Source organism: Macaca thibetana, chromosome 9, assembly GCF_024542745.1.
Source record: "Macaca thibetana thibetana isolate TM-01 chromosome 9, ASM2454274v1, whole genome shotgun sequence".
Classification (NCBI taxonomy): Eukaryota; Metazoa; Chordata; class Mammalia; order Primates; family Cercopithecidae; genus Macaca; species Macaca thibetana.
The window spans coordinates 79,457,093-79,472,039 of NC_065586.1; the positions used below are offsets into that span (position 1 = coordinate 79,457,093).

Genomic DNA, 14,947 nt, shown 5'->3' on the forward strand with positions numbered 1-14,947 from the left:
GAGATGTCAGTTGACTTCTTTGACCAAAAAAAAAAAAAAAAAAAAGGACAATTCTCTTTATTTCACACTGCTCCTATGAGGCACAAATGAAATAAAATATATGTTAAACTGCAAAACTCTGAAGAAATGTGAAGTGATATCTGTATTCCTCAGATTCCCTCATAACGCTGTCCTCTGAGTTACTCTGTCCTCTGAGTAATTCAGTAGGAAGTGAGTTCCACATACTATACATTGTTTTAATTGTTAGTTGTATCATATATTAATTAAACTTTCCTTACAATTATATTTTCAACTCCTTGACAAGAAATATTACCTAAAAAATCAATCCATCAGTTATAGATACATACACACTATATCTCTATCTCAGTATCGATCGATCTATCTAATCTATTGAGAGAGAGAGAGAGAGAATGAGAAAGTGAATGAGAAAGACCTTTAGTGCAGGACAGTGTTTTATGTACTAGGGATATAGGCATTGTCATTTTATCGCTTCGGGGAGCTTACATTTTAGTGTAAGAAGATAGAAAATAAAAATTTCAGCAATAGATTTCAGGCACTGATGCATACAATTAAGAAAACAGCATTCTTTGGTAACTAGTGTTGTCAATGAAGCTTCTCTAAGGAAGGAGAATTTGAGTTGAAATGTGAGATATAAATGGAAGGTTAAAGAAGTAACATGAAAAACCTGCAAAAGGAAAGTTTTGGCATATTTTAATAAGAAAAATAAACCAGAGATACTAAGGAATGAGAAACACAATAGTGGGAGATACAATCAAACAAGACAGGTAGGTAACGTGAGGAAACAGCCTTACCCATATAATGGTGGAAAGTCAAATAGATCCAAAACACACAGTATTCAAAGACAGATTCTGATTCAAACTATATTCCCTATTACTTGAAGCTTTTGATAGGTTCTATAACAGTAGCATTGTGAAAATTAAACCTACAGAACCAGATACAAGTCAAATATCAATAAATGTCTACTTGCCATCTACTCACTTTATTTCAATAAGTGTTTGTTGGTTAATTAATTAGGACAACCTATCGCAAATATTTTCTAAGTAAAACTGACCATCTGATTCATCTTTACCTTTTAAAGTTATTTATGCCTTCAACAGTTCCTATTAATGGGCTTGTTTTAAATCATTGTAAGCAAGCATTTGCAATATTTTTAAGTAATCATTTACCTTTCTTATTTTCACCTATGTTGACTTCTAATACATGTGTTTTTCTCATACATTCACTTTAGTTCTACAAAGATATATTTGGCATAAGCAATTGACCAAAGATGTATCTGGTAAAGACTTATTTGGCAATCTTCCAAAGCTTTATTTGGTAAAGTCAATATCTATCATAATTTTTTTCAGTATGCATTGATAACCAAAATTTAATCATTCTTTACTTAAAAATCCATTTTCTCCAATTGATTTGAACATTCACGTTTATTACACATATACTCGGTAGAAATACAAAATAATCTTGTGATAGTTTGCTAAGAATGATGGTTTCCAGCTGCATCCATGTCCCTACAAAGGACACAAACTCATCCTTTTTTATGGCTGCATAGTATTCCATGGTGTATATGTGCCACATTTTCTTAATCCAGTCTGTCACTGATGGACATTTGGGTTGATTCCAAGTCTTTGCTATTGTGAATAGTGCTGCAATAAACATACGTGTGCATGTGTCTTTATAGCAGCAAACCATCATTCTTAGCAAACTATCACAAGAACAGAAAACCAAACACCGCATGTTCTCACTCATAGGTGGGAACTGAACAATGAGATCACTTGGACTCGGGAAGGGGAACATCACACACCGGGGCCTATCATGGGGAGGGGGGGAGGGGGGAGGGATTGCATTGGGAGTTATACCTGATGTAAATGACGAGTTGATGGGTGCTGACGAATTGATGGGTGCAGCACAGCAACATGGCACAAGTATACATATGTAACAAACCTGCACGTTATGCACATGTACCCTAGAACTTAAAGTACAATAATAATTAAAAAAAAAAAAAGAAAGAAATACAAAATGATAAAAACCACTTGGGAAAACTGTATATTACTTTGCTTCATTTATCTAAATTTAAAATTTATGTTCTTTTACCAAACTACTGCATCTGATAATGCAAAATCAGATTTCATTTCTCTAAAATCAAATCAATAAAAAAGGACTACTTTGTTATATGTGTTTCATATTTGTTGTCCTTGTTTTATTGCCTTCCCATTGAGTGAGGAGGCCTTATCTGGAGAGATTGAAGGTGAAAACCCTAGGGAGTGCTCAAACAGTCCCTACTAGCAAGGAGGTCCTGGATAGAATTGTGATTTGACAGTGAATTGAAGTCATCACAAAAACAGACATCTCCTGATCTGATGAGAGCACACAATGGGAACCATATCATTATTATCATTGAAATATTCATACAAATGTCATGATACTAAAATTATGAACAAATAAATTCTCCCAAGATTGTCTCCTTATCTTCATGATAAAGCAAACTCTGTCTGCTCAATGTCTTCCTTTCCTCTGACTTCCAGAGTGGATCATGCTTCTCAAAAATCTTTTGGAGGACTTTTGATGTACATGATGGGAATGAAGGGGAGGTGAATAACAAGAAGATTTTGAGTTAGCCCTGAGGCAGTGTGAGAAGTAGGAACAAGAATAGCTGTTATAGAAATGGATAGGAATGCGGGAAAGGGATGTAAGACATATTTCTATGATCTATGTATCCTTCTTACAACATCTGTGAAATGCATATTCTCAAGTTTGAGTTATTTGGAAATCGATTTTTGATAGTCAAAGCCAACTTGATTGCAATAATGCTTGAGACTTTGTCACTTGGACAGTGTGGAACAAGTCACCAATCTTGAAGATTTTGTTACAGTGTTTTATTATTTATTCATGGAAAATAATTACCAAGTTAACCCCAGCCAAGGTTTTTATTGCCTGTCTAGAAATCATTTGATGATCCATAGACAAGGGAGACATATAATCCCAGGTAAACAAACTTTAAAGACAAAGACATTCAAGGAAATATTTTGAAAATAAGGGAAGTATCAGTAAAAGCATCCAAATATGCAATTGAAAGGATACTGAAATGCACATTTTGGAAACAAATTCAGTCACATTAAACAAGGTAAATTTACACATACGTGGTAGAATAAAGAGCATGATATTGGAAGGGTCATAAAATTTGCTCATGGAAATAATAAAACAAGGTTGTATCTTCTGTTAGCTCAGTGAGTTTTTGTTTTAATATGTGATATGAAATTCCAATGATCAGGCATGAAGTGTTATGATTTTCACAAATCATAGTTATATACGTATCTCAAATGTGCTCTTCGCCCTTTTGTTCTAAGGATAATAATTATCAAAAACCATTTGAGGAACTTTGATATATGTAGTATATCAGTTTCAAAGATGTTTGTGAATGTTCAACTTGTGTTTCTTCCATAACAATACAAAAAGTTCAAAGTAATTGACTTGGCCCATACTACTCACCCCAGTTAGTTACTCTTTTTTACAATAATCTCACCAGGAAAAACATTTCAATATGTCTGATACTTTCTCAAACAATTGGATATTTCTGACTTTTGTAAAAAGCAAAACTAAGCAAAGTGAAAACAGAAATGGTCATTGGGCCTCTAAAGGGAATATATAATTGTATTTATGTCTATATGAAAGTGTTTGAGAAAAGTTTTGATTTGTTCTAATTCTCTGTGTTAGTAACACGTGGAAGAAAAGCAAGAATCCGGCTGAAAATGATCAAGAGCTTTGAGGAAAATAGTGCATTTGCAATGTAACATGAAATGAGAATAATAATGTTCACTGACTTTTCTTACATGCAGTAGAAATCTTTTGTTAAATGGAGTGTAAAAATTGAATATTAATGACTTTAATGGAGATTGGAAAAGTACCTATTGAAATGTAAAGAGCACATAAAATTATGAAAGTAATTAAGGACTAAGTAATAAATTCAATAACTTAGGTATTAAATTATATAGTTACTAAGATTTCAAATCACTTAAGTATTGGTCTTGGAATACTTGCAGCATATTTTTACTATTTTATCATGACTATCCTTTCTCTAAATACTATGAGGTTATTACTTGATTAAAATACAGTGTAAAGATCTAAGCAATGGTAAGTCTAATATTATATAATACATCCAAAATTGACTTTTATAACAGCAAACTATGTACTTCTATGAACTCAGATTACATTTCCAGGGATATATCACAATATATTGTTTCTTGAAGATAATTATAATGTCTTCAGTTAATTTGAAATACTTGGGCACATTCAGTGTACTACTATGTATAGGTTACTCAGATGAAGATGTCATTCAAATGTCAAGTTGAGAATATTTAGCATTTTAACAATGCTTCTATTACCTGTATCTCAACCAAGGCTAGAAGCTTTAATAATCTGTCTGCAAAACGTCTTTTTAAAAAAATTTACTCATCTATCAACTTGTGTAAATGATAGATAGTATTTCTCATTGATGACGTGAGAAGTATTTTAAAAGTAAGAACTGTTTTCAAATTATTTTCAAGACATCCTACCCATTAATGAAACAGTGAAAATCATATTCATTATGTATCCATTTAACATTAGGGATGATATAATAGGTTAAATCTTATCATTCTGTGGGTCATGCCTTCTGTTTACCTGATATAAGCTAAACAGTGAATATATCCAATGTCTGAAATCTGAGTGTTTCTCTTGAATGTACCTTTTATGCAAGAATGCAAGATGATGGCTTGAACACCTAAAAGACCAGAAAGCTGAGATTTTCTTTTCTTTTTTTTCTTTTCTTTTTTTTTTTTTTTTTTTTTTTTTGAGACAGATTCTCACTATGTCGCCCAGGCTGAAGTGCAGTGGCGATCTCGGCTCACTGCAAGTTCCGCCTCCCGGGTTCACACCATTCTTCTGCCACCACAGGCCAGCCACCACACCTGGCTAATTTTTTGTATATTTAGTAGAGATGGGGTTTCACCATGTTAGCCAGGATGGTCTCGATCTCCTGACCCCGTGATCCAACTGCCTTAGCCTCCCAAAGTACTGGGATTACAGGCGTGAGCCACCACTCTCGGCCGAGATTTTCTTAAATCCACAACAAAGCTTCTTAATCTTTTGTGATTGTTTGCTATTATGTTTTAATTAATGATTATATATATATATATATATATATATATATACACATACACACACACACATATACAAAACAGAATTCAGACCAAAAGTTCATTTTCAATCTGGTAGTGAGGTTGTATGAGGAATAATTAACCCTCACTCGCATCAAATGCTAATTGCCTACTGTTATCCTCTCAGAATAATACAACAGTTGTGCTTGAAAACATTACCTTCACGTTGCTCAAAAGAGAAGGTGTGTCTCCAGAAAAGCTAATGAAAGAAAGCATGTATTCATAATACAATAATCTTTAGGTTTATAACCATATAATTACACAGTATTTTTACAGAAGACTTTTTTTTGTTATTGTTTAATCGTTTCTGTGATTAACTTCACAATATGAATCTTTTTATATGGACCTAATTCACTTTAGGTATGTGTTCCCATGACTAAGACAGGGAAGGTAGCTCTGACAGTTCAAACAGCAATGAAATGCAAATCTGCTATCCTGTGTGCTTCTAACATATGCTTATCAACGGGAACAGAATTCAGGAGACATGACCTCTTCTTGAAGACAAACGAGACAGCAAAGAAGGAAGCTTTGCTTCAGAGGCAGAGTATAAAAGAGCCTTCCAGGGTTCGGGGGGCTCATTTTGTGTTTCTTGACTTCATAACAAAAATTTGTTGAAATCTATGAGGCACTAGGCTGAGGGTTATAAATACAAATAAAATATTTTCTGTTCACAGACCAATAAAGCTTTTGGTAAAAAGATAAATGTAGCAATTATAATAAAATAGAGGAACATTTTGATACTTTCCATAAAGGATACCCAAGCATATGTGAGCTATGGGTGGACTTCTAATTTCTTCAACACTTACCGTACTTCCTCTATAATCTAGGCAGTAAAGTCAAAAGCTAAGATAAATAAGGGCAACAGAGAATAAGCAACAGCAATTACTACCTACGTGAAGAGACTCTGTTCTTCAGAAGAAACAAGTCACTGAATCAATCGCCTTTTCAGAACTGTGGAAGATCTGGCAGTAGCCACAGGTGGACTATTTTCTGGGTAGTGGATATCACAAAGTTGACTAGAGAGTAGTGATCTCTTTGGATAGCTCAGTAGACTAAGTTGGCAAAAATATATTAAGTATCTGCTATCTGCTAAATCCTGTAAATGATTACATTACTTGAATTCATGGACAAGAATAATTCTGTTCTCTTCATAGAGATAAAGGTGTGTTCAATGAAAAAGAATTGGCCAGAAGCAGTGGCTAACGCCTGTAATCCCAGCACTTTGGGAGGCCGAGGTGGGCGATTCAGACCATCCTGGCCAAAACGGTGAAACCCCGTCTCTACTAAAAATATAAAAATTAGCTGGGCATGGTGGCGGACGCCTATAGTCCCAGCTACTCAGGAGGCTGAGGCAGGAGAATGCATGTACCCAGGCGGTGGAGCTGGCAGTGAGCCGAAATCAGGTCACTGCACTCAAGCCTGGGCAACAGAGTGAGACTCTATCTCAAAAAAAAAAAAAAAAACTTGAACTGAATACATACATAGTATTATTGTTTGACCTCTGTTCTCTCTGTAAAATTCTCACTTATTCTAAGGAACCATTTCCATCTGGGTTGTTCTTGCTTATATGAATACCCTTCCCAGGCCTCGTTCTATCTACTGTGGAGATTGTGGTGGCAGACAGAAGTTCAAACATAATGCATGTTATTTATGTTGTTTCTTCTAATGAATGCATATTAATTGTCTACCTCTGATTTCAATGCTACATATCTTTATAAAATACGTTAAATATTTAACAAGATCATCCTAAAAATCCTAATTTTTAGTATTCTTTAATGTCACGTATTAATAATATTTTAAAATGTCAAGCTTCATGGAGCACAATTTACTTGAGAGGTAATCATACATATAATATTTAAGAAATCATTATTTTCACCTTTAATCCTAGATTATCTGACAATCTCATTTATGGTAGCAGAAGGAAAAATAAATATATTAAAATAAGTTGCTAGTCTCTATAGGACAAGATAAAATGTCAATTCTGATAAGTTATTTAAACCACACCGTTTCTTTTAAATTTCCAGAAACCTATGAAAGCCTTTATCAAGAGAGTTTGTTTTCTTTTATTCTCAATACTATAATTTATTTATTATTAATGTTAAAACAAATAGTACAGGATATGGTAATGACATAGTCACACAGTACCAAATGACTTTATGTAAAATATTTTCTATCCCATCTACCCTCACTTCCATGCTCAGTATCCTGAGATACTCACAGTTTTTCACCTTCTGATTATCAATATAATTCTAAATAATATACTTGTTTCTTTTTATTTCTTCAGTTCTTACTATATATTTATATATAATATTTAATTAACAAGCAAATGTGTAAGATGAGGAATTTAATTTTCATTTCTCTCTTCCTCTTGGTTTTGTTTGATGTGTTATTTTTTTTTATGTTGCTTAGACAACAATTCATTGTAAATAAATTCTGTTGCTCATTTCAACAACTCTATATATTATAGAAAGAATGTTTTATACTACATTACTAATTAACAAAGCTAAAACTGCTTATGTGTAGGTAACTTAGCAAATCTATGGAAATAAATAGGTGAAGGTGATCAGCCAACATATCCTCAAATATTATTATTTGCTTACATTTAGCATTCCAAAAGAAAAGCTAATATTCAATTTTATTTTAATTTCTAGATAAGAAATTACTTATTTTATAATAGCAAAAATTGTTTAGGAAACATTGGTATATTTTTCTGACTATGAGATGCAGAATGGAACTGCAGAAAATCCTCAGATTTGAAATGCTTTCACAGGATCCTAATAGAGTCTCAGTTTTGGAAAAATTACTGCAGATTTAATTATATGAACCAGGAGTGATACAGCTTAACCATAAGCTGACTTTGGCTGATGCAATCAGATTCCTCAGAGAAATGACTAGAAAGAGCTTGTCAACTCTTAACTCCTGTATTCAGACATACATACTTCAAACAACTTCAGATTTTTTATTCCATTTAGGGAGCAATACAGGTATTACATACCAAGCAAACTGATTATTGTAAAAGTGTGTGTGTGTGTGTGTGTGTGTGTGTGTGTGTGTGTGAGGGAGGGAGAGGGGGGGAGAGAGAGAGAGAGAGAGAGAGAGAGAGAGAGGGAGCGTGGGAGGAAAGGTTCAGTGAGAGTTGTGTGAGAGGAGCAATAATCTTCTGCATTTAATTGAGTAATTTTGATATTGATTTGAGGTTTTCATGGTTCTGATTCCACATTTAAAGGAGAGAATAGAGTATTAGTAAGTTGCTACTACCAACAACTTTTTATTTTCAGGAAAATATTGGTAACATTTATACTGCTTAGGACCTATTAGTGATAATAAACTCAAGAGAAACCTCTACAGTGTCTATGATGTTTGAATTATTGGTCAATAATTATCCTTATTATACTTTCAGCATAAAATTAAGTATTATAATGTTTTAATATCATTGCTCTTTTTTTAGCATGCCATCATTATACATTTTTGCTGAGAACTGAAACTACTGACTTTTTATAAAAGTACATGACATATTTCAATGTTCTGTCATTTCAGAAGAAATAATGTGAGAACATTGCAGTAATTTTTTAGAATGTAAAGTTGTCAGATACTGAGACATACTAAGTGTTTGGGAACCAGTAGTTTAAGTTTCACAGCCCTCAGCCCAAATATGTAATGGAATTTCCCTTTAGAATTACTTCCATTTAGAATTACCACTGGCACATTTGGAATGAGGGCTGCAAAACTTAAAGTAGTGTTTCACAAACTGTGTTCTAAAGGTATTATTTCAAAAAGAGGTTAATGGGTGTTTCTTGAAAGTGAGCAAATAATATCCTTTTCTTAGAGAGTCAGTATGCAGATTAGCATAATTAAGTCTGAAAAGATTTGCGGTGCAGTTAATTGGTTTTCAAAACTATATTTAATATCTTATTTCCCAAGTTTATCTGTGTCGATAAGCTTTTTATTATTTTTCAACATACCTATTATTGTACTTTTAGCATACTATTATGATCACAGTGGTCAGTAACCTCATATCACTTACCACCTGTTTTTGTAATGTTTTATTGCAACAGAGCCATGCCCACTTGGGCTTTTGTGCTATAGTGGCAGAGTTGACAGTAACTGCAACATAGACAATATGGTTGGCAAAGCCTAAAGGTAGTTATTATCTGGTCCCTTACAGAAAAATGTTTGCCAGTCCTGATAGCACAACAGACTAGTACTGGACATCAAATTGGGAAACACTGAATAAAATAAATATGTTATAATTTTAAACATTATTTCTTATAGACCATTGCAAAATACATGTACATACCTGCATAATATAAAATCAATTTTAATTATATGAAATTTGCAATAATGTGACTTTTATTTTTATGAAGTTATTTACTTTAAGTATTTATATTTTAATATAATTAATGTATATGAAACTAAAAAATGATTTAGCAAGGAAAGAATACAAGTATTCTTACAAATTTTGTCTAAGGAGAAGAGAAAACATTACTTCATAAACTATTTGATAGCCTGCTATTTCTTTTGTGAAATCCTCTAGAGAAGATTAAAAATGCATTATCATTCTTTGCTTTCCTTTTAGGAGTAGTTACTGATATAAATGTCTATGTGCATAATTACTATGTCTTACCATTTTGACTTTGAGGTTACTTTGCTTCCTCTTAACATTCAAAATTAACTAGCAAAAGGTATTAGATAAATGGTGAAACTTGAGTTTACTGTCTCAGATGTTGTATAGATTTCCAAACTAAAACATCTGTCTCAACTCTTCATGAAATATTAGTAATACAGCTAAAGAAAACTCTCTAATTTTTTTTTCAGGAAGAACTGAACCCCATTGTTGTTACGCCACCAATCCAAGCCATAGATCAGGACCGAAATATTCAACCGCCATCAGATAGGCCAGGAATCCTCTATTCCATCCTTGTTGGTTTGTATCTGCTAACATTTTACACTATCAGTTACCGTTCTAGAATCTCAGTTCCAAGGAAATATTTTAAATAACAAAATTTTTTTAATTATTATTTGACATGATTATTACTTTTGTGTATAAACAAATTTTAAAATAATAATTCAATATATTTCGTTCCTCAATTAGTTGGACTGAAATGTGTAGAATGATAAATAAATAACTTTTATGGAAAAAGCAAAGCAATTCAAAGTATTAGAATATTAACCTGCATATTGGTATTTTTCTACATATCAACTTACCATAGAAAGCATTCTCTAGCACCAGCTTTTAATATAAAATGAAAAACATTCCACTTGTATTTTATCTTTGGGTGGACGCTATACATAATTCTGATAATATATGACTGAATTTAAAAAGAGCTATTTTGGAGCCATTTATAAAAAAAAGGACGAGAGAGCATAATTACCCAAGGAAATATGATACATGAACCTTTGGCAAATATTTTTCTTGAAAAATTCCACAGAAGCTGTTCTAATCCATCCCTATGCATATACTACTGATTGTATCAAAGGCAAAAATGATGAGAAATTAATTATACTGCTCTTCTTAGATTGCTTTTGGTAAAATGTGGATGTTGCTGACTTGTGTAGCCTCTAGACAGACAGAAGCATGTGAGAAAGGCTATATATCTTTTAAGGAAGAAGGGGCCTCTTTTGAAGCGTGCTTGAAAAATAACTTTAATGCAGTTTAGCATTAGCCCTCAACGCCTTTCTGTTCTCTTACTTGAAGCCTATGTGCATACACACATACACAACAACCAACAGATATTAGATTTGCAAATTTTATACTGTATCCTACTTACAAATGCTGTCTGTAAAGAAAATTCTAGCAACTCTGTTTCAAGCCTTTGGTCTTTATAAGGACATAAATATCATAAGCAGAGCTCATATTATTATATTGTAAAAAGCTTTCATAAACATAAAACTATTTTAACTCCATAGAGATTTTGGTATAGATAATAGGAAATAAGCATCATTTATTTCATTAACTGAAGGCTTTACTATATGTCAATCACTGTACTAGATGCCAAAGACACAAACATGAGAGATAAATGTTCTAGGTTAGGTAGTCATGGAGTCTGTGGCTAAAAAAAAATTAATAAAAAATTAAAAGATAGATTAAAATACAATATTTACGGCACTCTAAATAAAGTTTGAACCACATGTAGGCTCATGGGAGGAAAGCATTAAGCATTTTATGAGAATTGCTTAGGAAGAGTCATTTTAGCAGAAAGACAGGAGTTTCTAGGTGGAAAAAGAGAGAAAAGTATCTATATAGATAATGCAGCATGTGCAAAAGCCAAAGGATGAAAGTTTAGAATAGACTTGGAGAATTATGATACTCAGAGCCAGTTAGATGCATTGGTGTTCAAGTTTATTTCACTTTTAAAAGTTATTTGCGTTCTTTTTCTCAACAAATGATCACCTACACTTTGAAGCAAGCCATATCACTGACTTTGTGGAGCCGATTTTCTGGCAGTAGAGATAGGCAATAAACAATTACTATAATAAATAAGTGTTTATTATCAAAGGTAGAAAAGTGTGAATGCTATGGGGAAAATCGATCATATGAATGGGATTGGAAGAGCAGAGAAGGACTGTAGTAGATGTTGCAGTATTAAGTAGTATCATCAGTACTTGCGTCATCAAAAGCTAAGCTATTAGCAAAGCTTACAGAGGCTGAGGAAGTTACTCAGGTTGACATCACTGGGAAGAGTCTCTAGGCAGAGATCAAAACTGAAGCTTGCCAGGTGGGTATCAGAAACAACAAGGGGGCCAGAAGTATTGGAAAGAAGTGAGTGAGGTAAAAGTAGAAAGGTGACAGATAAGAAGAAAGCAGAAACTAGAGAGCCTTGTATGTTATTTATCTACTTTGCATTTTTCTCTGAGTGAAATGAGGAGTCAATGAAAAAAAATTTAACAGAAAAGTGACACAGCGATGGAAAGTTTCATCAGCCTACAACTGTAGGATAATGAATTGTCCCGAACAATGTATATAAACTCTTACAATTATTTGCTCTCACAGCTAAGGTAAATGAATAATATCTTTTTACACTATTTACATTTTTAGAAGGAAGTGAATGGTAGGGGTTGAGAGTGTAGCCTCTGGAAATTGCACCGTCCATGTTAAAAATCATGACTTTAACTCACACTAGACTTATAATTTTAGTTGAGTTATTTAGCCCCTCTTTACCTGAAATTAGTCCTTCTTTTTTCTTCTTTTGAGACAGTGTCTTACTCTGTCACCCAGACTGGAGTGCAGTGGCACAATCATAGCTCACTGAAGCTTCGACCTCCTGGGCTCAAGCGATCCTCCTGCCTTAGCCTCCCAAAGTGCTAGGATTACAGGCGTGGGTCACTACCTGACCAGATTATTATTCTTTAATATGGATTTAACAAAAATAGATCTTTGTACAAAAGGGTTGTGAGAATTTGATCCAATACATTGTAATTGTACATAATAATGCCTGGAAAAAAGTTCATGCTCAATACATTTTAGTTGACATTGTTATTACCATTAGGAAGGAAAATAAGGCATGTTACCTAAGGCACATCAGTCTGGTACAAATGGAAACACAAAAACAAAAACCAGACACAACATAACACACACACACACACACACACACAGAAGAGAATGTCCATAACTCTGACTTCATGTACTTTGTCAAAACTCTTAATTTTCCTTAAATCCATCCAAATATTTCTGAATATATGTGTTTCTCCAAGCTCATGTTAAGTTACCACATGGAGGGCTCCTCTCCTGCTTACATTTGTTATAGACAGTCTCTTGTTTACTATATATGAGGACATGGATGTTGATGTCTATGACAAGGTCATCCAAGGACTGTTGTCAGCCTATTTCAATGGTCCTACTGTCATGATCACCAATGGCAGAATTATTGACTAGCCAAAAGTCTTCAAAGGAAAAGCTAGAGAATGATGTTCCTAGATAGTTTATAAAAGTTTAACATATTTCTGGGAATCTAAAAAGACAAGAGCAAACTATATATACTCAGGAAACACTTGGAAAGGCCCTAAGCTGTCATCTCTTGCTGACCTTGAAATTCTGCAAATGTAGTAAGTAAAGGTCAAGATAGAACAACTCCATAAAGCAGCTAGACCTAAAAGATATATCTATAAAACACTCTACCCCCAACAGCAGAATAAGTATTCTTCTCAAGTGCGCCTAGAATGTTCTTCAGTATAGATCATATTAGGCCATAAAACCAATATCATTAAATTGAAAATGATTGAAATAATACGAACTCTATTATCTGACAAAAATGGAATGAAAGTAGAAATTAATAATGAAGGAAACTTTGGAAATTCACAAGTGTGTGGTAATTATACAACATTCTTAAATAATCAGTGACTCAAGGAAGAAATAAAATCAGAAAAATACTTTGAGACAAATAAAAATACATTATAACATGTATTTTAATCTCTAATCAACAATGTAATGTTTATCACAAAGACATTGGAAAAGGTTAAGCAAACTAAAGAAGAAGAGCAGAAGAGAGGTCAGCTGTGGTGGCTCACGCCTATAATTCCAATATTTGGGTGCCTGAGGTAGGTGGATTGCTTGAGCTCTGGAATTTGAGACCAGTCTGGGTAATATAGAGAAACCCCATCCCTACCAAAATACAAAAATTAGCCCGGTGGTGTGCACCTGTGGCCTCAGCTACTGAGGAGGTTATAGTGTGAGAATCACTGGGTCCAGGAAGTCAAGGCTGCAGTGAGCCATAATCACACCATTTCACTCCAGCCTGGGTGATGGAGGAGGTTGGAGGTGACTCTGAAAAAAAAGAAAGAAGGAAGGAAGGAAGGAAGGAAGGAAGGAAGGAAGGAAGGAAGGAAGGAAGGAAGGAAGGAAGGAAGGAAAGAAAGAAGGAAAGCTAAACAACACAATAGAAATAATAGAGACTTCAGTGGAAAATAGTAAAAGAGGGATTAGGAAAATAGTAGAGATAAGAAATCAAGCCAAAATCAATTCTTTGAAATCATAAACATAATTGACAAATCTCTAGCTAGACTGACCAGGAATAAAAGAAATAAGATGCAGTTTACTAACTTGGAACAAAAGAGAGGACCTTCTATTTAGCTTACAGGAATAAAAAATGTTATAAGGGAATATTATATACAATTATGCCAACTAGACAAACTAGATGCAATGGACAAATTCCTGGAGGTAAGCTATTCAAATTGACCTCAGAAAAAATAAAAAATCGGGGCAGACTGATAACAAGTAAATTGACTTAGTAATCAAAAAGATCTTCCCACAAAGGAGAATTCTGCATCAGATAGATGCTTTACTGGTAAATTCTACCATTAGAGAACATTTAATACCCCTTCTCTGTTAGTCCATTCTTGCACCACTATCAAGAACTACCTATTACTGGCTAATTTATAAAGAGAAACAGGTTTAAGTGGCCTCAGGAAACTTTCAATCATGGCTGAAAGTGAAGGGGGAAGTTGGCGCATCTTACATAGCCAGAGCAGGAGAGAGAAAGGATGGTGCTACACACTTTTAAACAAACAGATCTTGTGAGAATTCACTCACTGTCACCACTGTTACCAGAACAGCAAGGGGGAAATGTTCCCCCATGATTCAATCAACTCCTACTAGGTCCCTTCTCCTACATTGGAGATTACAATTAACATGAGATTTTGGTGGGGAAACAAATCCAAGCTATATCATGAAACCACTGGCCCCTCTGAAATCTCATGTCCTTTTCACATTGCACAATACAATAATCCTTTCTCAGCAGTCT

At 33.8% G+C, this 14,947-nt stretch overlaps 1 protein-coding gene across 3 annotated transcripts in view; it reads left to right on the forward strand.

The window, feature by feature from the left end:
- PCDH15 (protocadherin related 15) overlaps window positions 1-14,947 on the forward strand; it is a 1,784,920-nt gene that overhangs the window by 1,372,914 nt on the left and 397,059 nt on the right. For all 3 annotated transcript variants that reach the window (XM_050805159.1, XM_050805156.1, XM_050805157.1), the window contains one exon: window positions 10,026-10,134. In XM_050805159.1, coding sequence (XP_050661116.1) covers window positions 10,026-10,134 — 109 coding nt within the window. The remainder of the gene's footprint in view (window positions 1-10,025; window positions 10,135-14,947) is intronic.